The sequence below is a fragment of the Pleurodeles waltl genome, chromosome 1_2, assembly GCF_031143425.1.
Source record: "Pleurodeles waltl isolate 20211129_DDA chromosome 1_2, aPleWal1.hap1.20221129, whole genome shotgun sequence".
Taxonomy (NCBI): domain Eukaryota; kingdom Metazoa; phylum Chordata; class Amphibia; order Caudata; family Salamandridae; genus Pleurodeles; species Pleurodeles waltl.
In genome coordinates this window covers 1,023,759,988-1,023,784,583 of record NC_090437.1, presented here as the reverse complement: position 1 = coordinate 1,023,784,583, position 24,596 = coordinate 1,023,759,988, and the positions used below count along the sequence as shown (strand labels likewise).

Genomic DNA, 24,596 nt, shown 5'->3' with positions numbered 1-24,596 from the left:
AGGGGACATGCTTCCTTCACAGTGGGTCAACCCCCCCCCCCCCACCCTTTCCACACAAAAGTAGTATCTCAGGTTTGGCATGTGGCAACTAGGGCCCTGGGATAGACGGGTTACCCAACAAGACAGACTTCCCTGTGATGCGGATGCTGGTTGGCACAGGTATCCACCTTGCAGGGATTCAGAGGATGGGACATCATTATCATTTCAAAATTGGGCAACGTCATGTCCAGGGTTACCTTGAAATTGTTTACAAAAATCCTGACAGAACACGAACGCCATAAAACCACAGCTTCAGATGTCTGCGGCTCTGGCATGCCATTTTGCCTTATATGGCCTCCCTGGTTAAAACCCAATGGAAGCTAAACGATTCATGGAGAGATGACCGATCACAAAACATCGACAGTCTATCACTCCCTAGTGGCTAACTCACTGGATTTCTTTGATCAACTGCAGGAAGCAAGGAAATGGGATCTTGAGCCCCTAACAGAAGATTACTGAAGAAAGAATCTGATTGAAAGCAGGACCCCTTTTGGGATGGGGTGTTTTCATGCCTGGGGGGTTGAAGTCTCTCCTGTGACCAGAAAGTCATCTTTTTGCACATCATGATTGACATTGACACTAACAGATATCAGTTAAGCTTCACTGGGGCTAGGGAGAAAATACAGAGGACCCATCACTGGAGCATATATAAAGCCAGAGGGTGCTCAAAGAAGCACCACAAAAGTTTAGCCTACTGGTGGCAATATAGAGGCATCCCTGCGCTGTAGCGGACAGGCCCGGGTGACAGAGGAAAATTATGGAATATGGCACATGAAGTGGTTGGTAACATTCTGACGAGCGGAAGACCTGCGCCACAGTAAACACGGTTAAAAGGAACTATTATGTCAATTGGTGGGCAATTAACCCGTGGTATGTACTGTTTGTCCATGTGTTTGCTTCTTTGTTGAAATCTCAATAAAATGTTTTAGAAAAAAATAAAACTATATAACAAAGTAAGTGATCAGTATAAAATTAGTTTTACAAGGAAATGTCTTACAAATTTCACAGTGCGAAGCCTCATGAGTAGGATAAAGGCAGTGAAGTGAATGCATGTATGGATCAACAGTGTAAATTTTTTACTATCCACAGGTCAAACCGGAGTTTAATTTAAAAAAAATAAAAAAGTCTCACTTTCAGTCAAAGTGACAGTTGGTGACAGATAAGGAGATGGTGTCCCTGGCCAAGAAAACAAGGGAATTAGCCTAGAAACAAAGCACAGTACTCAAAGGGCTGGTTCAGTCCCAGGGTATACCAAAAAAGGTAAGAGGATAAGGTCACAAAGATTAGAGCAGAGCTCTGCTTGGGGGTTCCCTCACACGAAGTCCAGTAGAAATCAGTTATTGTGGCCTCTAAGAGAAGCAGGAGAGGTGGCAGTTCCATCTCAATGGCTAAAGTTCGGATTGTTTCAAATGAGGTTGATGGGCTGCCAAGCAAACACTGTTGTTGAGGCCCATGTCCATTTTAACACTGCTTACTGCTATTTAAGATTTTCAAGGATTCCCAGCCTGATGACGGCAAATGATTCAAGCATCTGAATATAAGAAAAGTCCAATGCTGGAGAACAAAACTACTGTACATGTTATTTACCTATTATGTACATAATGCTTTCATCATGAAACCAATTAATTTATTAAGAAACAATACTTGACTTTATTCTTTCATAGCAACACTCCTGAACATGAAGTGCAAATTTATACTTTTTGCATTCATTGTGTCATTTTTACGAATCACATCATTACAGAGAAGTATAAACATTTAATGAAACTACTATTTTTACAATGAAACAGGAAATACTCTTCACCAATAATCGTGATGTGTATCTTGTATTTGACCAAGACAGAAGAAATTAATCAATCATTTCGCTGTGTATTGAAAGTGCTCCAGAACTTTCATTTGAAATACAGCGTGGGGTTGGTATTTACTTAGTATCTTAATGCACCCACAGAAAATGGTCTAAACCAAGCTTCATGTATCAATTAAATTTTCTAAAATTTCTTACAATGATCAAGCTTAAAGAACTTCTAAACTACCTAGTGTATTTGGGGACTGTCAATATTTTGCAACCCTATGTCTACCTCTGTTCAAACTAGAGTATAGCAACAAAGTCAGCTCCATAAACGGAATTAACTTCTGAATATAGAGCACATACAGTAGATCTCTTTAATGAACCTAACACGCTTATACAGCATACAGTACAACCAAATCCATTCCATGTTAAAAGTGTTTATATCCTTCCCATGAAAGCCACGTCCCTTTAGAGGTCACTCTCTGTCAACCTGAGATGCCCAGAAAGCCTAATGAAATTCCACAAATACTGAAACCTCATTTGTTTAATCTCTCCCTGAGCTAGACTAATCATCCCCTTGCCTAGTCTCACTTTTCCCATCACTCTGTTACTCTTCCCTTTATTCAGACCATGCCACAACTACTTCTATTGCCCCTTGCTCCAAGTGCCGTTCCTCCTCCTTCTGTACCCCTCCCTGCTCATGTCCACTTCCCTACTGCAAAAGCTTCAGCAAGCTACTTCTCCACCTTTTTCAAGTGGATACCCCCCCATCATAGCTCTCCTGCTTTCCAAGCTTCCTTTTTTCTCAGACAAAATTATTACCACAGCTGTATGATTTCTGTGCCTTGCTGACATAAAAAAAGCACATGTCCTTTTTAATTTTGATATATTTCATATCACAATGTTCCTTGTAGAGCTTCTTGCATCTTATAGCTGTTGTTGCGACCCCCATGACAATACCATCTGGTACAGTGGTGCTTTTAGAAAAGCAAGAGGAAAATAAAAAGGAATATATGTTAATTCTGAAGAATCTTTGTCAGTCGGCGATTGGTGTAAAAAAAAAAAAAAAAAAAAGTAAAAAGAAAAAAAAAAAGAAAAAAAAAAGGAGTGCAGATAACATTTGTTTTAGACTGGAGCTGCGCCTTTGCACTAGACCGGACAACGCAGATAACATGGGAGAAAATGGACACAAAAAGGTGCTTGGGATCAATTATGAGCTCAGCTAAAATTCCTTCAGTCTCCTGGCCCATACTTATGGCTTTGTATGCCCTTCCTCAAGCTGGTGGCTAAGCTCATAGTGTTCCTCTTCTCCTTAATGTAGCAACTGCAGCCAGTGCAAACAGAGAAATCTACGCGACAAAATTGGAAACAGTGAGAAGATAAAGGGGTGTACTGCAAAGTCTGAACTAGGGCTGGACCACCTGGATAAATATGTTTCTATAGTGCGGCAGGACAGCAAGTGTGACTGCAGAATCAAGAGCGCTTGAAGAGTGTGTGATTGCCTTACTGAAGTTTAACAGAGATTCTTGAAAATGCAGCTAGAGCACCTCCAATCATGGTGCTGGGGACTGCATCCCTCTACCAATAAGGACGTTAACTTTTCTTTACAGATATTTCTGCTGACAGATGTGTTAGGAGTTGACTCTGTTGTCCCAACTAAGTTGTTACAGTTAAGAGACAACCCATAAATTGTCCGTCAGGCAGAATGACCAGAGAAGGTGTAATGTTGGTGGCAGGCTGACCCCTCAGAAAGTGAGACAGTGACTAAGGTGGCGGCAAAGATGTGAATGGATTGTGTGAGAGTCCTTCTATTTCCAGATTTAAGCCATAAGGCTCACCTGAAGATATAAGAACCACAACACATGAAAAGAAGGAGCTGTTCTTTCAAAGCATTGGTTATTCTATGTGGTTCCCCACAAAACTAGGAAAGATGGGAAATGTTACCTTGTACGCATCTGTTTGTGGCATGTAGTGCTGTACATTTACATGGTATGCATACTTCCGCCAGCTAGTGTTGGGCGCGGACTTTTACAACTTGTTTATCTTCTAAGGAAGTCTTTCAAAGTCACGGGACCTAGTGACTCCACCTATTATTGGTATTGCGCATGGGCATCAGCTTCATTGTTAGAATGTTTTTTTTTCCCCCCACACGCAGGACAAGATTGGAAAGGGAAGGCACAGAGAGAATACAGAAAATATGACCATGGAAAGCAAAGTAAATAAGTACAAAGAAAGAAAAATCAATATCTGCAGCAACCTCAGGCGATTGGGGAGGAGGGGAGGCATATGTGAATCTACAGTACTAAATGCCAAGAACAGATGCTTACATGGTAAGTAACATTTTCCATTTGTGGCATGTGTAGATGTAGATACACATGCTGTGGACAGACTGTAAAGCAGCCCTCCCTAAATTAGCCTGAAGACTTTGCAGAACACTGAAAAAGTTTGTGTAAAAACAGTCTCGCTAGCGTTAACTTGTTGTCTGTGCAGGACATCTGCGCAGTAGCACTTGCTAAAGGTACGAGGATCAGACCAAGCATCTTCTTTACAGATGTCAGCTAATAGTATACTACCTAAGAAAGCCATAGAAGCCTCTTTCTTACGAGTGGAATGAGGTCTGGGTGGGACAGGCAGTGTTCTTTTTGCTTTTGTATAACAAGTTTGTTGTACTTGACCAACCAACATGCAATTCCCCCCTTGGAAAAGAGCACGTCCCTTGTGGGGCTTGGAGTAAGAAATAGCTGTTCTGTTTTACAAAAGAGCTTTGTCCTGTCAATATAGTATATTAGCACTCTCTTGACATCAAGAGTGTGCAGTGCATGTTCCGCTAGTCTCTGGATGTGGAAATAAGACAGGGAGCTCGATTGTCTGGCTGAGGATGAAACTGGAGCCTACCGTAGGGAGGAATTTTGGATTGGTTCTGAGGACCACTATCTTGCACTTGGATAAATGACTCTTCCAGGATAAGAGCATGTATTTCACAGACTCATCTGAGAGAGGCGATGGCTACAAGGAAGGCCACCGTCTAAGAAAAAAATGAAACTGGAGAAGACAGAATGGTTCAAAAGAGATGCCCCCAGGCTAGTGAGGATGTTGTTAAGGTTCCAAGCAGGAGCAGAGGGTGTCTGTGGTGGAATAACTCTTTTGAGGCCTTCCATGAACGCATTAATGGCTGAAATTCTGAACAGTGAAAAGTGTTGCCTATTTTGTAAATAGGCTGCTATAGCAGACAGATGTAAAACAGATGTGTAGGCAGGCCCTGACTTCTCCAGGTGAAGGAGGTAGCACATTATATGTTGCACAGATGCTGTGACTGGACTGATGTGTTTTGGAAGACAGTAGTGCACAAAACATATCCCTTTGACTGCGTAACAGGCCGTGGTAGTAGGCCATCATGCCTCTCAGAATAGACATACACTTTTGGTAGATTAAGGTAACCACATTTTAAGACCTCAGGAGCCAGATCGCCAGGTTGAGCTGCTGAGGGTTGGGGTGTCTGACAGTGCTGTGGTTTTGTGTGAGAAGATCCAGCCTGTTGGGGAGTTTCTCATGTGGAAATAAAGAGCGTTCTAGAAGTATTGAGTAGCACAGCTGATGTGCCCAGGTTGGTGCTACCAAGATGAGTGAGGGAAGTCTATTGCAACCTCTTGACCACAAACAGTAGGAGTGGGAAATATTCAGGACCAATTCATCTGTAGATCATTGAGTAGGAACTATGGGTGTGGTAATCTGGCAGCAAAGTTTGCATTCTGGGTGGTGGCGAACAGACCTATCTGTGGGAATCCTCAAAGTTGAAGGTACACGTGTAGGATCTGGGGGTTGACTTTTCATTTGTTGACTTGTTTATGCGTTCTGCTTAGCAGGTCCACTTGATACTTGTACACCCCTGGAATGCTGAATGGGTAGGTAGACTTTGTGATTGATTGCCCACCGCCAGATGTTTTGAGCCACACTGGACATCTAAGGTGAATGTGTGCCCCCTTGTTTCTGTAAGTAAAACATGGCAGTCCTGTTGTCTGTGTATATCAGGACTGTCTTGTTTTGAACAAGAGGGTGGGAAGCCCGGAAAGAGAGCTGTATGGCCAGCAGCTCTTGGTGCCCAATGTGAAGAATTTGCTGGCCAGAAATCCACTGACCCTGAACATTGAGGTGAATTTGATGCGTCCCCAACCTGTAAGCAAGGCGGCCGTAGCTATGGTCTCTTGCAGATGTGGTTCCAGGAAAGGCCACCACTGCAGAGAGTGATGTGTGCAGCCCTAAAACAACACTGTATCCTCCAGGTAATCCTTTGCTTGAGACCACTGTGCCGCTAAGCACTCCTGTAACAGATGCTTATGAGCCTGGCATGAGGGGCTGTAGCTATGCAGGATGTAATCATTTCCAGTAGGCGGATCACAATTCCGATGGTTACCTGTCAATCTGTCTGAAAAAGAGGCAGCAAGTTTTGGAAGGCTTGACTCTGGCTAGGTTGGGGTAAGCTTTTCCCACTAGCGCATCTAGGACTGCCCCAAGGAAGGGCTATACCGAAGGGGTTGAAGGTGAGATTTGGTCAAATTGATGGTGAAACTCAGACCATGCAGGGTATTAATTGTGGTCTGGATCTGGGTGTGAGCTGGACAGAGTTGCTGTTCGGTGTGCCTGGTCAGACAGTGGTCAAGGTAAGGTAAGCGCTGCCCTTTTTAGAATTACTGTTCTGGGAGATGCTCCACTAAGTCAGCATTTGATCCCAGTGCATGTGGTCAAGTCGAGAGAGCAAGCCAATGGAATCTGTGATTCACCAATTAGTAGCAGACTGTGCCACCGCCCTCTTGCAGCTGGCGTCTATATTCTTGCACCCCCAACCAGGAGGGGTGTATCCCTGGGGCCCTGGGTGTTAGCACACTTTTTGGTGGTATGAACCACCAGCTAAATCTTCCCTTGACTGACTCCCTGAAAATCTCCATAGTAGGTTTTAAGACCCCTTTGAGCATTGGGAGATATTGAAGGAAGCGCCTGGCGGAGGAGAGGATTTTCACAAGGAACTCATGCTCTTCCAGTTGTACATGGAGTTTGACACCGTGGAACGTGGCAGACCTGTGTAGAACCTCATGTTATACAGTGACATAATCTGGAGGGGAAGGCTTAGCAGGGTACAGGTCTGTGTCAGTAGCTGGTTCAATATAATAACCATCCCAAGGGTCTGGGCGCTGTGGGTCACGAGTGGGGTCATATGGGAGTCTAGGACTGTCCCCGTCCTGAATGTGAGAAATCCAAAGATGAATGCTGTGGCATCTCTAAAGGCAACACAGGAAGTGCAGGAGGAGGAAAAAGAGGAGGAAGAGGATAAGCAGGAGGCAGGGGAGAGGTTGCTCCATTGTGTCTCAGACTTTGGGAGCATTAGGGGTCGGTGGATTGATAGCCTCCTCAAATGTTAACTTCCTTTTATGAGGCACAGTGTCCTTTAGCACCTGTGGAGGCTTTGCCAGGATGCTGACAGTGCCTGGTTGAATTTGGATCTGCTGCTGCCGAGCATCCAGATGTATTTGAAGATTGGATGACCAAAGTCTTTGGAAGCTGCAGTGGTGGAAGAGGGTCTCTATGGGACTGAATATGGTAGCCCACCAGAGGGTGTCCAACTATCTCTGTGCCGACTGCTTTGGGTTGGTGGGATGCCTATGCTTCGAGTGTTTCAGTGTACTTTCCTTGGCTTTGAAATCTTCACTCACTGAGAGTCTGAAGGTGGATGAGACGCACCACTGGGTATGGCGCTGAAGCGGCAGACAAGGCTCTGTAGTTCGAGAAGGACTTTGGCGCCTATTGTTAAACAGGTGTTGGCTCTGCCTCGGAATTACAGTGTCGGCCATGGCCAGAAGGCAGTGGCACACCGGAGGCGTCATGGGCAGTACAGGAGCTCGGGCTTGTGTCTCTTGGTGGCGAGTATAGAGAGCATCAGTACTCACTGCGCTTTTTGGTGTTGCTGGGCTGGCGGAGGCTCTTCTGTCTCAATTTCTGCCTCGGAGTCATTGCTTTATGAGAGAAGGCTGGCTACATTTCGATATTGGGTGACTCTCCGATATTCAATTCCTCATGCTCTCCAAAGATGTCCAGAGTGTCTGGCACCTCTTGCTAAGTGCCATGCTCGCTGAGGCGATGAGATGAGAAAGTTGGATCCGAACAGGTTTAAAAAAATATATATATATATTATGGAACACAAGGCAAGCCAAACATGAATCCTCTCAGTTGTCTGGAGACACACAGAAATTGCAAACCATTCGGAGGTCGAACTGTGCATGGCAAGTAGGACAAGAAATAATAAATAATTAAAAAATCGAACTGTAGTTCTTTCCATCACTGGGACTGGGACATTCTTGACCTGGACGATGAAAGCTGAGAGTTATGTAACTGACACAGAGTGGAAAGGGCTGCAACGGTTGAAAACCAATGAGAAGCAGGAATGCTTTGTAGAAACTGATGAGGAAACGGCTCCAAGGGGATGCAAAGAGCACCACACAGCGTCAAACTGGAGCTCAAGGCACGTCTGAACCAGATGGCGGAGAAAAAACAATCTAACAATAGAACTGATGCCCATGCACAATACCAATAATAGGTCCCGAAACTCAAAGAGACTTCCTTCAAGGAAAAACAAGTTGACCACGTCTGAGGCTAACACTAGATGGAGAAGGTATGCATTGCAACTGTGTCTACAGCTACAGATGTCATGAACACTATTTTCTTCCCCATGACCCAGTTCATGAACTTCCAGAGGTTCAGGCAAGAAATGGCAATGAAACTCTGAGAAGCAGTTGTCTTAGGTTTCTCTATAGGTCTGTCTGAATTATACTCGTTCTTAATGCAGGGTTGGGGGGGGGGGGGGGATGTGTCTGAGAAACATATTGTGTGGGAATATTCCCGTATAACAGGCTAAGAGGAACTCAGTAACCCCATTCTTTTCCACTTCCCTTACCCCTTTTTAGGCCCAGCATCAGGTCTCTGGGCCTCAAGCACTTATCATGAGTATCTACCTGTAATACTTACTATGTAATTGCAAGTTTATTCATTAATGTTTATCCACATTACTTTTATGAACTAGTATTATTTTCACAGTCTCTTAAAATAGGGTTTCAATCAATACAAATAATGTAAAATGAAATTCAAACAAGTATGTTAATGTGTTATGTCCCATTTTCAGTAGTATGTTTGTTCTAATGCAGGCAGTCATAGCGTGGATATAAAGTATTTTAAAAATTAGCCAAATTTCTTTTGGCAATGTCTCAATCAAATACAATTGCACTAAAGAATTGAAAACGTGTTCAGCATGTAACGAGGCAGCTGCAAGTTCTCGCTAAACGTCCTTGGTTTAATTCTTTTTTTTAAAAAGTAGTCGCCAAACATTATTTTTGGGGCATATGTGTAGGCTAAAACATGAGTCGCTTGATACAATCCTCTTGGCAGCTTTCCGTATCCCCCTTCATGTTTAGTAGAAACCCCAATCCTCCTAAAACTTTATATAGTAGAAACAGTATGTGTGAGATTTCCTGTTTGCATGCTTTGTAAAATTCTGCTAGTAGGGGTGTCAGTACCCTGCGTCTCCACCCTGATAAAAGGGTCAGTCTACTCTGAAGTCACTAATGGTTTAGGGCTGCACTTCTAGGCATAAAACCAATCTTCATCCGCCTTTTTCACTGCTGTTCTGTTCACTTGTTTTCTATTAGCAAATCATCTCACCAGCAGACATAAGTTAGCTCATTTGCCACCAATTATAACTTTGTAATATCGATACTCAAATTTCTTTACATCATGCTGCAGTTCAACATGCTCATGCTTGCTAACCACTTCTTGGAAGATCCTCTAACAGTTTCTAGCGTAGGAATGAGATTTCATTTTCTAGCATTTGTCATCTTGAGATGATCTCTTTAACCACCCCTACTGGCATTACAATGCACACTTTAACTTCTAAACTTTCAAGCCGCCCCCCCCCCCAAAAAAAACCTGGTCCTCTGAACCATCATGTTTGGTTCAGTAGTTGTCACTATCTTCCTTTTTCAAACCACTAAAGATGAGTCACCCCCCCCCCGCCCCCCCAATGACTCAGTGCGCACCTTGCATGTAGGACTTACAGCAGGGCTCCTTTTAAACTTCTACTTTCATACTAGTGAGGATAAGAGTGTCTTATCCAGGTACACCCGAGAACTATACGATGGAAAAGGTCTCCTTCCCCGTTGTCAAGTAATTTAGTCTTAAGCGTACAATATTTACTTGTTGTGCATAATAGTTAAAGGAATTCTTTATCTTGTCACAAGCAGGACTCGAAATATCAACAAGGATCTACTATATTTCTCCAAAAGAGATACTAAATCAGTAGAATCCATTCTAGTTCAAGAAGAACTATCCAATTGCAATGTAATTGCAATGACCCCTTACCCCAACATCACGACGTTTTATCCTCATGTTGAACACTTAGAAATCACTACTGAAAAATATTTTGGATGAGGGATAATAATTAGGGCGATTCCATGGCATTTCACAACAACATTCCTTCTTAAATCATCTCTGTGATCGCAGGAAAAGGAAATGGCACCTCACCCAATATCCAAATAGCACCCCATTCCTGCCCCTCAAAGTGAATGCAGACTACAAAAACAGAATTATTCTATTCAGCTAATTCGCTCAGTTCTTCTCTGAAGAGGTGTACTTCTTGCAGAACAACAAGATAAACAGTGCATGTCTCACCTTTAGCTGTGCACCAAGACTATATTTTAGGAGGTTTATTCACCCATTCAAAGAAACCATCACCTATATCAGTTCCATTGTTCCCTAAAGAACCATTTTGTCTGATCATTTGTGTTCACCCACCTTCCGACATCCCACTCTCACCATTTTTTCCATCATGTTAATAGGGGGTCAATGCTGGTATGCTCTATTCGTCTTGCTCCCTCTGTTTTTAGGTCAAGCCTAGGCAGTGTGCAAGCGCTGTCTCTCGACATGTAATCTAAATCTGTGGGCATGCATCATGCCCATCTCATGCCGATCACTTTCATTCATTCCTTAGTCTGCCTTTCAAAGTTCCCTTGATTTCGTAGGTACGTGTTTTACGTTTGTCCCACCTTAAGACTGCTTTGTTACCGCCTTGGAGACTGACCCTGTTACATGGATGATTGCACAATCAGCCATATACCTTAGTGTGGCGTACCATTTTCGTCTTTTGCCTCGCTTTGTGCTGCATGGCTGTATGTTGTTTCTTCCTTGTTTTGGGCATCCCACTATTTCTTTGTGCTGTCTGCACACAAATGCTGCAAGCTTGAGGGGTGTTCTTTTCAATTTATTTAGTATTTTTTTTTAAAAGGTTCATATAGTGCAGCCTCAATCGGAGGAGAGCTTCACATGACTAGGTGAAGTTTCATATAGCGCAACCTCGATCTGAGGAGCAATTTACACGAGTACAACTTAACAAGTTAAGCAGTTGAACAATATATGAACAGGAGCATTTAACTCAGAAAAAAAAACACAGAAATCTTCAAAGCAACTCTCCTGGCACAGTGGGATAGCAGCTACTACAATATTCACTGCACCCAGGAAACTCACCCCATAATGTTTTGCATGGCATTTCTTTTTCAAAACATTTGTGCCCATAACTCAGTCTATGATGGTCCTACGACAATGGGACCACCACCAAACCGTTCAGCGCAACACAACCTTCTTCCCAGCTCTCCTCGTCGATGAGGACGTCACAATTGCACGGCTCCACGCGACTCCGTCTGATGTCACCGTGCCAACAAGAGGTCCTCGCCGGCATGCTGACGTCAGTTTCACCCATTTTTTATGTGCCTTTAAGGTGAACAGGTGAGAACCGACCTCACAATAACTCCAATAAATACATATATACATAAAACATCCATGATGCAATATAACCAAAACCATCATTTATATATACAGGAAAAAAGATCAACATATACATACACCTATACAACCATATATCTCAGTGTAACCAGACAGGCAACGGGGAGGCGGGTGGGACTCCGAGGAATCCACAGGTGGCTATTGTATCCACCAGAAAAAGCGTTCCCAAAGGTAAGTAACTTGGTCTTCTGATGGATACAACTACCTGTGGATTCCTCACCTTATGAGTAGAGTCCCAAAGCAGTACCGCACTCGGAGGTGGGAGCCTGCCTGGTTACACCAAGGAGTCTTGCAATACAGATCCCGCAAAATGGCCGTCCTTCCTAACCTCCGAGTCTAACCAGTAATGCTTTGCAAAGGTGTGGAGGGACGCCCAGGTTGCTGCCTTGCAAATGTCCACCACTGGAACCCCTCTTGCCAGGGCCGAAGTAGCGGACTTAGCCCTGGTGGAATGGGCTCGGATACCCTCAGGGGGAACTTTCTTTGCCAACAAGTAGCAAATCTTGATACAAAGAATGACCCACCTGGAGATTGTTCTTTTATGGACATCTCTGCCCTTCCTCTGTCCAATATACCCCACAAGCAGCTGGTCCTCCAGGCGACAGTCTTTCGTCCTTTCAATATAAAAACTAAGCGTCCTTTTAGGGTCCAAATGGTGGAGCCTCTCTTCCTCCTTCGAGGGGTGAGGAGGAGGGTAGAAAGATGGAATGGCAATGGTCTGCCCTATATGAAAAGGAGTGACAACTTTTGGCAGGAAAGCCGCCCTGGTTTTCAACACCACTTTATCCGGGAAAAACAAGGTAAATGGGGGTTTAATAGAAAGAGCTTGAAGCTCACTAACCCACCTGGCCGAGGTTATAGCAACAAGAAAAACTGTTTAAGCACCAAAAACCTTAACGGGCAAGAGTGCACGGGCTGGAAAGGCGACCCCATTAAAAAGGTTAAAACAAGATTTAGGTCCCACTGAGGTACATGAAAAGGAGTGGGAGAAAACCTATTAACTAAACCCTACAAAAACCTAATCACAGAAGGCAATTTAAACAATGAGGGCTGATCCGGGAGGCAAAGAAAGGCTGACAGAGCAGTCACATAACCCTTAACTGTAGCCACTGCACAATTTGCTAAATCTAAAGCAAATAATAAAATATCAGAAAGGTGGGCCTTCAAAGGATCAATTTGCTTTCCTCCACACCAAGCCATGAATTTTGCCCACCTGCCGGCATAAACGGTCTTAGTGGAGTGTCGCTTGGCCGATAAAATAACATCCACTACATCTGGTGGGAGAGAAAAGGAACTCAGTTTGCCCTGTTCAATCTCCAGGCATGAAGGTGCAGGCTCTGGAGGTGGGGGTGTAGAACCTGCCCCTGCGACTGCGAGAGGAGGTCTGCCCTGAGAGGGAGAACGGAGCAGAGGGCACAGCGAGAGTTTGAGAAGGTCCGTGTACCACACCCTTCTTGGCCAATCCGGGGCTATCAAAATGACCTGAGCCCGATCTTGGCGAATCTTCCTCAGAACCTGAGGGATCAAGGGTATGGGGGGAAATGCGTAAAACAACTGGTTGCACCAAGAGATCTCAAACGCATCCCCCAAAGCTCCTTACGCCAGATACTGGAGGCTGTAGAATGACGGTGTTCTCCCGAGTGGCAAACAGATCTATCCCTGGAGAACCCCACATCGGAAAGATGTGCAGGACCAGATCCGGATGGAGACACCACTCGTGATCGGCCGAAAAAAGTCGACTGAGAGTGTCCGCACGTACGTTGAGCACTCCGGCCAGATGATTCATTATCAAGTAAATCTCTGCAGAGAAGATACAACCCTACTCCTCCCTGCTTGTTTATATACCACATTGCGGTAGTGTTGTCCGTCAGGACCTGAACTGACTGACCGCAAAGGGATGGGAGGAAGCTCTTGAGAGCCAAATGTATCACCCACAATTCTAACAGGTTTATATCAAAAGTCTGTTCCACTGGAGACCAACAACCCTTGACCTCCAGGTCCCCCAGATGAGCTCCCCACCCTAGAGTGGAAGCATCCGTCATGACCATGGCCACTGGAGGTGGTAGTGAAAACGGCCTTCCTTGAGAAAGGTTGCCATCCACAGCCCACCATCGTAACTCCGCTGCAGCGTCTCTGGAGATGGTTATCAACTCCTCAAGATCCCCCTTTGTGGTGAAACCACTGCCTGCGGAGGCACCATTGAAGAGCTCTTATGTGCCAACGTGCATGATTGACCAACAGAGTGCAAGAAGCGAACAGACCTTGAGGACTGGAACAACCACTCCATTTTAAAACATTGAAATCAATGCCTGAATGTCCTGAATCCCCTGCGGCGGAGGATAAGCCCGATTTAATGTTGTATCCAGTACTGCCCCTATGAACAGGAGGCGTTGAGAGGGCTCCAGGTGAGATTTGGGTACATTTATCGAAAAACCCAGACTGAACAACAACGGAGTTGTCATTTGCAAGTGACGCAACACAAGCTCTGGAGACGAGGCTTTGATCAACCAATCGTCCACATAAGGGAATACTGATATCCCTTTCCTTCTGAGACTTGCTGCCACCACTGCCATCACCTTTGTGAAGAAATGAGGTGCTGAAGTAAGACCAAATGGAAGGACCGCAAACTGGTAGTGTTGCGACCCTACCACAAACCGGAGATACTTCCTGTGCGATTTGAGTATAGGGATATGAAAGTAAGCATCCTGCAAGTCGACAGATACCATACAATCCTCTCTGTTCAATGCCAGAAGTACCTGTGCCAGAGTCAGCATCTTGAATTTTTCCTGTTTGAGGAAAAAGTTCAAAATCCTCAGGTCTAAAATGGGTCTCAAACAACCGTCCTTCTTGAGGATCAGGAAGTATCTTGAATAACAACCCTGACCCCTTTCCTGCTCTGGAACCAACTCCACCACACCTTTTGACAATAAGATCTGAACCTCCTGCTGCAACAACAGGAGATGGTCTTCTGATCAAAACGAGGGATGGAGAGGGATGGGAAGATAAAAACTCCTGAAAAGGGAGAGCATATCCTTTTCTCACAATGTTTAGAACCCATGAGTCGGATGTAACTAACTCCCACTCGTGGAGACAAAGACGTAATCTTCCCCCTACAGGAGAAGTATGGTCAATAAAAGGGAGAAAACTAGGGCTGCTTTCCTTGCTGTTGTCCTCCAGAGGAAAAGGATGATGCAGGGTGCTGCTGGGTGGCCCCTCTCGTTCTAACCCTCCCCCGCCCTCTAAAGGAGCGATATGGGAGGCTGGTAGGCTGCTGGACCGTGGACTGGGGTCTCCCACGGTAAACGGCTCCACGCCCAAACCCCCTGAACCTCCGAAAGGACCTGAAAGGAGTAACCAAAGAGGCTTGCAGACCCAAAGACTTTGTTGTGGCCCAACTATCTTTAAAGCGCTCTAGGGCAGAGTCCGCTTTATCACCAAACAGCTTTTCCCCATCAAAGGGCAAATCTAATAAAGTAGTCTGTACATCCGAAGAAAACCCAGAGGACCTCAACCAAGCGTGCCTCCTGGTAGCGATAGATGTACCCATTGCCCTGGCCACCAAGTCTGTGGAATCCAGACCAGACTGGATTATTTGTTTTGCCGCAGCCCGCGCATCAGATAGGAGTACACCAAATGGTCTCTGTACATCCTGCGGCAGGTCAGGAACCGTAGCCTTCGCAGAGTCCATCAGAGCATGGATGTATCTACCCAGAACACAGGTAGCATTCGCAGCCTTGAGAGCCACGCTGCAAGACGAGAAAGTCTTCTTTGCGGATTGCTCCATCCTTTTGGATTCCCCGTCTGATGGACTCACAGGGAAGGAGCCTGGTGTAGACCGTGTCGAGCAAGAGGCCTGAACCACCAGACTCTCTGGGGTAGGATGTTTCGATATAAACCCCGGATCACCAGGCGCTACTCTATATCTTCGTGCTACAGATCTATTCACAGGCGACGACACAGGCTTCCTCCATAGCTTTAATATGGGCTCCCTAAAAGCATAGTTGAACGGAAGCAAAGGATCCGAAGAAGTTGAAGAAGGATGCAGGACCTCCGTTAAAATGTTTGTCTTAACCTCTGCAGCAGGCAATGGAAGATCTAAAAAGTCTGCTGCCTTCCTGATCACTGTGTGATAGGAGGCTGACTCCTCCGTGAACTCCCCCGGTGAAGACAAGTCCCATTCCGGGGAAGTGTCAAGCCCACTGGTCGAATCCAGCCCTTGATATTCTCCCAAGGGCTCCACAATCTCCGCCTCCTCCAACAATTGCCTTTGGTACTCTTCCTCTTCTAAGAGTCTCAAAGCCTTTCTGCGTGACCTCAGTCTAGCCTCCAAACTTGGCGTCGACATAGAACTGGCCGACGTCGATGACACTGGCTTCAACACTTGACGCGGAACAGGAGAGGAAGGTTGACTTTGGTCGAATCCATCACTTGGATCCGGCACTAGAATGGATCCCAACGGCTCTGAGGACACTTGCGGCTCAACCATTGCGCCGGCTGACGGGGCGATGGAATCGGCTCCATAGGCTTGGAAGGCGATGTCATGGGAATCACAGGGCCTCGAGGCGATGTCATCGGCGCCGACCCAGCACTCTCAGCCAGATAGAATGGCATAAACGGCACCGCCTTGTATGGAGCAGGGGAGCCCAAAGAAAATGCCAACGGACCCGTGGGACCAGTCGGTACACCAGCAGGGGCCATCGCATTGAACATGGAGAACATGGCATTCAAATATGCCGCTGGATCCGCTCCTGGAGCCAGGAAGGCAGGATACCGCTGATGTCCCTGTTGCACCTGTGTTTGCTGAACATCGAACTCATGAGCAGCAGGTGAAAATCAAGGACTGTCCGGAGGTGCCACTACCTTGAGGACTGACGGCGCCAGAGAGGCCTCGGGGCTCTGAGGTTGTGGAGTCACTGTCGGACTCACCTCCCACGTCGCACGGCTCTTGATCGGCTCCAAGCCGAACGACGCCTAGAGTCATGACAACGCCGTTTCCTATGCCTTTTCGAAGAAGCATGGGAAGAGGATCAACAATGGTTCTTATGCCCCTTCTTCGCCTTGGCCAAAAAGAGTTTGGCCTCTCTTCCCTTCAAAGCCTTTGGATTCATGCTCTGGCAAGAAACACACTCCTCGACGTCATGCTCAGAGCTCAGACACCTAAAGGCAATCGTCATGAGGGTCAGTAACTGACATGCGTCCCCCGCACTCTTGACATGGCTTGAATCCAGACTTCCTAGGAGGAGACATTGTAACCAGAAACCAGATAGAAACTCGCAACAAGATGGAACACCTCCAACAGTAGCGAGAGCTAGGAGAAAAACGTTAGCGACGAAGGCACGGAAAAAAAGAACGGACATCAGCACGCCAGCGAGGATCTCTTATTGGCACGGTGACGTCAGACGGAGTTGCGTGGAGCCGTGCAATTGTGACATCCTCGTCGACGTGGAGAGCTGGGAAGAAGATTTTCCATTGGATGCTGGCGCATGGGTGAATTCATAAGGTGAGGAATCCACAGGTAGTTGCATCCATCAGAAATATGATTACATGACGGTGTTTCTTACAAATGTTATTTTTATAGTGGTGTCCTCTAGGGGCTGTTCTGAGCATTACAGTCAAGATACTACAATATTCGCTGCACTCGGAAACGCATCCCATAATGCTTTGCGGGGCATTCCTTTTACAAAACATTATTGCCCATGACTCACTGTGCGATGTGCTCTTTCTGTCTAGGTCACCTCTACGTCCCCACATTAGACTTGGGGCCGGGGGCTCCCCAAAACAATAATATAAAAGAATATAATAAATAATGGCAATATTTTCATTTTTTCCGCAGATAGAGGAAGAAGGTAAATGGAAGTGCTTTAATTATATTGCAGGGCCACTGGAATTGTGGCAGAGAGGACAACATTTTGCAGCAGGGCTGACCAATTTATGTGGCAAGAAAAGTCTAATTATGCATTTACAGAGCCAATAGCTATAATTCAAGCAAATGAAAGACCTTTTGCATTGCAAATGGTTGCTTCTTTTGATTTAAAAAATGTTCTTCTTTCTATTGGTAATTTCTGTCTCGCTAATAAAAAATGGGTGATGTTATTTCACCAAAGAATTAAGCTGTCACACTTAGGCAACATTTTCTCCCAAGACACTCATTTAAAAACAATAATAGTACAGTAAACGCATGTCAGTGCTTTATTGATCTAGTTCCTCTTTTTTGAACAGTACCTGTACTACTTTAAAAGTGTTTTAAATAACCTACTGCCAGTGTTATGTTGCCCACGTTTTTAACTATGCAATATAGTTAACTGCAGCAACCACACTCATCCTTCAGCGAGGAGAGCCCCAATTACTAAATAACTGTTTTGATTCCTGTTCCAGTCAATAGACCACCAGCCTCTCTCACTGTGCAGCCTTCAAGTTTCCATAAATCAGACAGATTCTAAAATCAACGTTTACAATTCTTAGGTGACTTTGCAGCCTATTTTTGTTAAAAATGCCTAGCAAATAGCTGGACTGTAAGGCCATCAAAGAGGCAACACACAAATTAAAATTAAACTTGCCAACTTGTATCATCAGTAGCTCGCTCATACTTATGACTAACAGACTTCCAGTACAATAGGAGTCAAAAGCCACTAATTGCTTTGGCGAACCTATTGCTGTACAATCTTCTACTACCAAATCCTCTATATAAAACAGTATATTCATGAGGGTGTCCAGCATTCTTCGAGATTGCCACCTAAAAGCAGGAAGGAGGTCAGAAATGACTAAAGAAAGTAGTAGGTGAGAGAGCATGCCACCCTGTGCTAGGCCATTTGAAATGACACTGCTATGGTTCTTCCCCTACCTGCATCCACTTTTTGCTATGAAAAGAAATTAACAATTTCAAATTAATAATTTCAATAAACCGCTACCCTAACATAATCAATTTAGCCATAAAAGATTGTGCTCCACCATGTGAAAGACTGATTTGTAATCAACAAAACAAAGAGCTCAAAATCAATTACAAATCAATTCTCTGTAGTTTTATGCAATATATATTTCAGGGTAAATGTACGATATATCGTTCAGAACCATGCCTGCTGTTGAGGAATTAACTTCTTAGTCTCCACTCAATTCTCTAACTCTGGAGTAATATTTTTGCCAAGATTTGTGAGGATATCTCCAAATATGAAATTAATCTGTAACGCCTAGTGACAGGAAAAAAAACGTGCTTTGATGTGAAATACTCCTCTTGTCCCAACGCCACAACCCAGGTATAACCAAAGGACACAGGATGGCAATACCAACCTTAGCTCACCATACTTCCTAGCAGTGCAGTCCTTTCAACAACCCGGGCCATTGCCTAAAACACAAACTTGTCACCCTTGTGCGTTAATATGAAGTCCAATATACCGCTCTGGGGTCAGTTGTCTCTATACTATCAATACCTGTCACAGGCGAAAGCAAGTGACGTCAATAGGTATTAACAAACTTTCACATTCTAAACAATTCTCTCCATTTATATCCATCACCCCATTGTTGCTATAATATTCATATAAAGCTTCATATTATCGAAATAGTTTCAATCTTGCACGAAGCACGTGTTTAGAGACTATTTCTCACTTCATTTCATTAGTTACCACCTTGACCTACAGTCTCATTCCCAGTTTTCATGTCTGGTTCAGGTTTCCTTTCTCCCAGCTTACCTCTGACGTGATTATACTTGAAACTGTTCTTCTGCTGACCCTTCTGGACATCTCCACCCAATCTTATGCATTCTTTTGTAGCCAGCCAATGAACACAGGTCTTTTGAACTGTTCAATGTTTTACAGAGAAGGGCAGCATGTATTTTGACTTCATTTCTTAGAATCTCTGCTTCACTTCTTCATATAATTTCCTGGCCTTTTACACACTCTGTACACTATTAGTCCTTGTAGAGAGAGACAAGAGGATGACTGGCCTGGGGCCATAGTGCTCTCTGAAAATTAGCCAGTGGCAACAGCATCCAAACACTATCTTTATTCAGTCTCCCAAAAACAGATTAGCATGGTGGTCATTTTCATACTAGTGTATGCACTGCTCTACCTACTGCATCACCTTTACTAATTTTCAGCATGTGCCTTCAATTTGGTAACCTGGCCTTTTTGTGAATAGAAATAGCTGATAAATCCTCCCTTTAACTTGGGTCACAAGGCCTGCTACCCTCAATAAAAAAGCCAGGCCAATGTTACTGAAATATACGATTCATAACATGGGATTTGAACGGAGTGTCTTCAGTATGCAATGGTCTTCAGAGTATTTGCCCGGAGCGTTTATATTACTAAAACATGTCTTTTTTTTCTTGATTAGTAGGTTAATCTCAATCATATTGCAAGTAGCTTACTCCCATTTCACTCCGCTGGTCCTTGTTTTTCATGATAATTGTGAAAGTAGTATAGTTATGTGTTGGTTAATGATCAGTCACTATATCTGATTTCATATGCTTTGCTCTCACTGTTACCCTCCACAAAGTCAAGTCTGTGAAAGTTAGGGGTGTAAAAATCAGTCTGCTGAAAACACCACAGAGAAATATACTGCCTGACCACAATACAATAAGGAATCTCTGGGCTACCAACTTCTACAAGAAGGGCCCACATGACACCCATAACTCAAATGGGCCAGCTCATCTCTCCCTGGAAATTTCCTCGAGATGCTTGATCCTGCAGCACAACCACCAGCATTCTTTTTTCCCCTCCCAAATGCTGCCATTTCCACTAATTCCTGGGACCGCCATAATCTACAGTTGCTTTTATTGACAAGGTAATTCCACCCAGCGAGCCCTGGATGTGTTGCATGGGTGGATGGCCTGCAAAGTGAGACACAGACAGCTTTTCTCCCTTCCTGGGTGCCCTACTTACAGCAAGGCTCCATATGTAGCTAAGGTATCATATCAAGGGCTCAGGGCATCACCAAACTGACCAGACTAGAATGAGTGTAAGTCACCAGACTGCCTAGCAGAATTTCTTATCCTTTATGAGCATATTGTAAAGCAAATATCACAAAAGAATGAAATAGGATTTTGCTGTACATAACATAAGTCGCTTCCCAAAAAATCTTCCTGCTACTTCTTGCCTCTCAGGTTATTTACTAAAGTCTGACTCACGACACATGCACCAGTACAAGTACAGCAGTTCTCGTATAGTTCCTTTTTTGAATTGACACCATTTCACAGGTGGGAATTACAAACATTTAATTGGCAAACATAATGTGGTAGCTTGCTTATTTTTCTGAATTATACCCTATGGAGAGGAGTTTCTCCATCGTAGGTTTTCATGTCTGCTGATTTAGTACCATAAGATATAAAGAGGATTCCATACTGTAAAAAATGGCGTCAAAAAAGTTTTGCATTTTTTTTTTTTTACTATAGCATGAGAGCTTAGAAGAGGCAAAATGCCAGGTTAACTTGGGATATAAAAATCTTTGCTGTGTATCTAAGCCCAACTTTTCAATTTTAACTTCTATTCAATTTGTGTTGTAGCACAGTACTGTATCCCATATGTTAGCCTTGATTAATGACTTTCAAAGAAAATTAATCAAGTTTCCTGTTATTTCATACACTTTCCACCTGTCAAAATACATTTCAGTTTTAACTAGTCCTGTAAGAAGTGCTGACCTCCTTATCTATGAAACAGAGTAGTACTTACATTCTTGAAGGCATTCTGTGTCGGTGCAGTAGGACTGGGATTGACGCAGCTAAAAATAAGAAAAAGGCAACGCATTAGCAATTAGAAAGGCAGAATGAGCATATACGTCAATATACTAAGCTTTAAGTTAACATCACTTCACACATTCCGACAGAGTGTTGGAAGATCACAAGTATGCATGAGTGTGTGTGTGTATATATATATATATATATGAATATATAGAAAATTCCAAAAAACAGCTAATTGTCCATGCATCAAAACAATGAGCACTAACAGAGGTGTAAGAAAGGTGTCAAAAATCTCAAGGCAATGTCTAATTCGTCTTAAATATGATGGCAAGGCAAATGTTGCGAATTTAGCCAGCTGCTTTGCATCCCTGGTAAAGAACTCTCAATTTATTTGCAAACACAAGTGACTGACTTGGGAGCTAAAGATTCAGGCAGGTCACAAGTTATTGTTTTCATGTTCCCATTGTAATGCCACGGTGGAGTCTCAGCTTTTCTGCCAGTCAAAATCTACACTAGATTTGAATAGAGTCTTTGTGAGCACCTGAGGAGTGCAGATCATCAAAAATTCTTTAGCATTATTGATCATTATCAGACTAATAGTCTAGTTTATGTGTGAAACAGGCACCTTTAGCCTTAATGTATCTGGTTATAAGTTTGATTGTTTAGGACCTCATTCAGAGGACAGTAGGTTGTCACCATCCTGGTGACAGCCACTGCCTTGCTCCACGGGTAGAGGACCAACCGCACATTTAGAGATCCCTGACTCTCTAAGCTGAAAGGGCTTCTGCTGGAGTGGTAGATGGATTTTTAGCGAAGCTGAATGCCTAGCTGAACACCATTGTTGCAGTTATTTTCCCATTCTTTATTGCCTTTAAGAAACAAACTAAATGGGAGTTTGGTTCTAAGGAAAAAGAAAAAAGAAAAAAAAAAAAAAAAAAAGAGGACAAGCCTGACACGCATGTATATTTCGCCCTGCACATCAAAAACATTAAGCTCTTTTCCTGCCTGGGTTTACTTTGTCCCTAATGGCTGTTCTGGGGTGGATGAACCACTGGTGAAAGACCCACATCAAACAGGTCCGAGGCTTGGGCACTTGTATCTGGCTTGAGCATGTAACCATGGAGATGGAATTTGGAAGGTTGGGATACAGAGTGTTGGGGGTTGAAGAGGCAGTTGCTGATCTGGTGGCTGCCATACTGGATGTGCTGAATTGTACTTGAAATAAAACTACTAAGAAACCTACCAGGAGTGGATCCTCTTTATATCAGGTGGCGGCGAGCTTCGAACCATGTTGTTTCCAGCAGGGTGACCTTTCGTTGGACACCTTTGTTGTGGAAAGACAGTAAGTTCAGCAGTGTTTATTTCTATGCAACGTGGAAGGCGTTTACTGGTGTTCCATAAAGCGATGAGCTGCGAGGAGCAGTGTGGAGGTGAGGTACGTTGTATTGACGGGCAAAGGCTGGTTCGAGAAGTTATTTTGGGGAAGAAGACAGGCTCGAGACATCGGGAGTTGGCGCGTGAACAGGCAACGTGACGTACAGGAATTAACTGCCAAGATTACGAACGACACGCACTGCGCGCATCGTCATAGACAACGTGAGCTTTTCATTTTGCCTGTCTCACGTACAGGAATTTGTTGCCTAGCCTACGTGCGACGCGCACCGTGTGCACCATCATAGGCGATGTGAGCATTTCATTCTGTTGTCTCAGCAACCAGTGACACTCATACGCGCACCAGCGCACAGCGACCGGCAAAGCTTAGCAACAAGCGACGCACACTTGCGCTCCACGCAACAAGTGTCGTTTCTACATTGAACACTTTGTTCATTCTGTCAAAGTGAAATCGCAGTGCGCAATTATTGATTTTATTGGAGTTGGCAGACTGCAGGTGGCAAATTACTGTGGTTTGCACACTTTTATATTACATTCTACAAAGCTACAGTGATTTGCACACTTGATGAAAATCACACTTATTTGGTACATGAGTGTCATTTGGACAGCGGTGTACATTTTATTGGCACAGTCAGTCATCAATCAGTCATTTGCACACTGTGGTGCAGATTACAGGACACATTTTCCTTTAAACATAAAAAAAATAAATTAAAAAAATGCAGCAAGCTGTGATGCCTCCAATTCCATTTTTGTCCTCGCCAGGATTACCTCCTGTAGAGTGGAAACAATGGAAAGAAGGTTTGGAGGCATATTTGGATGCCATTGAAGGGGAAATCTTTACACAAAAAAATTTAATTTGCTTTATTCTTTAGGCATGGAGAGCAGAGGTGATGAAATTGATGAATATGAAGCAGCCATAAAGGCCTAGGATGTACGTTTTAAAAGGAAAAGAAATGTTATAACGGAACGTCAAATTTTATAGGAGACTGCAGATGCCAAATGAATCTATTGAGAGTATTGTCAGTGAACTCAGGATTTTGGCTTCAACGTGTGACTTTAAGGCTTTTGAGGATTAAGGGCCAGATGTAGCAAAACTAGGTTTTGCGACTCGAAAATTGCGACTCTGAGCGACTCGCAATTTCCGAGTCGCAAAACCATATGCAGAAAGGTGTCTCAGACACCTTCTGCGAGTCGCTATGGGGTTGCAAAGACCCACCTCATTAATATTAATGAAGTGGGTCGCAATTTGCGCCCCCATAGCGACTCCGGGCACTCACGGGGATGGAGGCCTGCTGGGAACAGCAGACCTCCATGTCCGTGACTGCTTTTGAATAAAGCAGTTTTTTTTTTCAAGTGTAGCCCGTTTTCCTTAACCCCTTCTGTGCCGAGGACGTAGTGGTTACGTCCTTCGGCACAGTGCTGCTGTGCCGAGGACGTAACCACTACGTCCTCGGCACACAGCCCAGAGGGAGCACTCTCGCTCCCTCTGTGTGCTTCCCCCCACCCCCCAAAGTCAGGGATGGAAGGGGAAGCCCTTCCCCTTCCACCCCCGACCCCCCCATAATGACGTCAGCGCGCGATTGCGCGCTGACTTCATTATGGGGATATCGCCGCACAGGAAGCCATTTGCTTCCTGTGCGGCGTTGAGAGAAGAGGTGAGTTCCTCTTCCCGGTGGGTTGGGGTTTGGGCCAAAGAGGCACCGGGGGAAAGGAAAGGCTTTTCCTTTCCCCCGGTGTCTCGATGAGCATTCCTGCTGCCCGATCGCATTGCGATCGGGCAGCAGGAATGCCCACTAGACACCAGGGATTTTATTTTTGTTGTATTTATTTTACTCT

General features: G+C 44.4%; 1 protein-coding gene across 1 annotated transcript in view; it reads right to left on the bottom strand.

The window, feature by feature from the left end:
* Positions 1–24,596, bottom strand: part of SMIM14 (small integral membrane protein 14) — a 256,717-nt gene that overhangs the window by 41,582 nt on the left and 190,539 nt on the right. Inside the window, exon 4 of the mRNA XM_069202031.1 lies at positions 21,361–21,409. Coding sequence (XP_069058132.1) covers positions 21,361–21,409 — 49 coding nt within the window. The remainder of the gene's footprint in view (positions 1–21,360; positions 21,410–24,596) is intronic.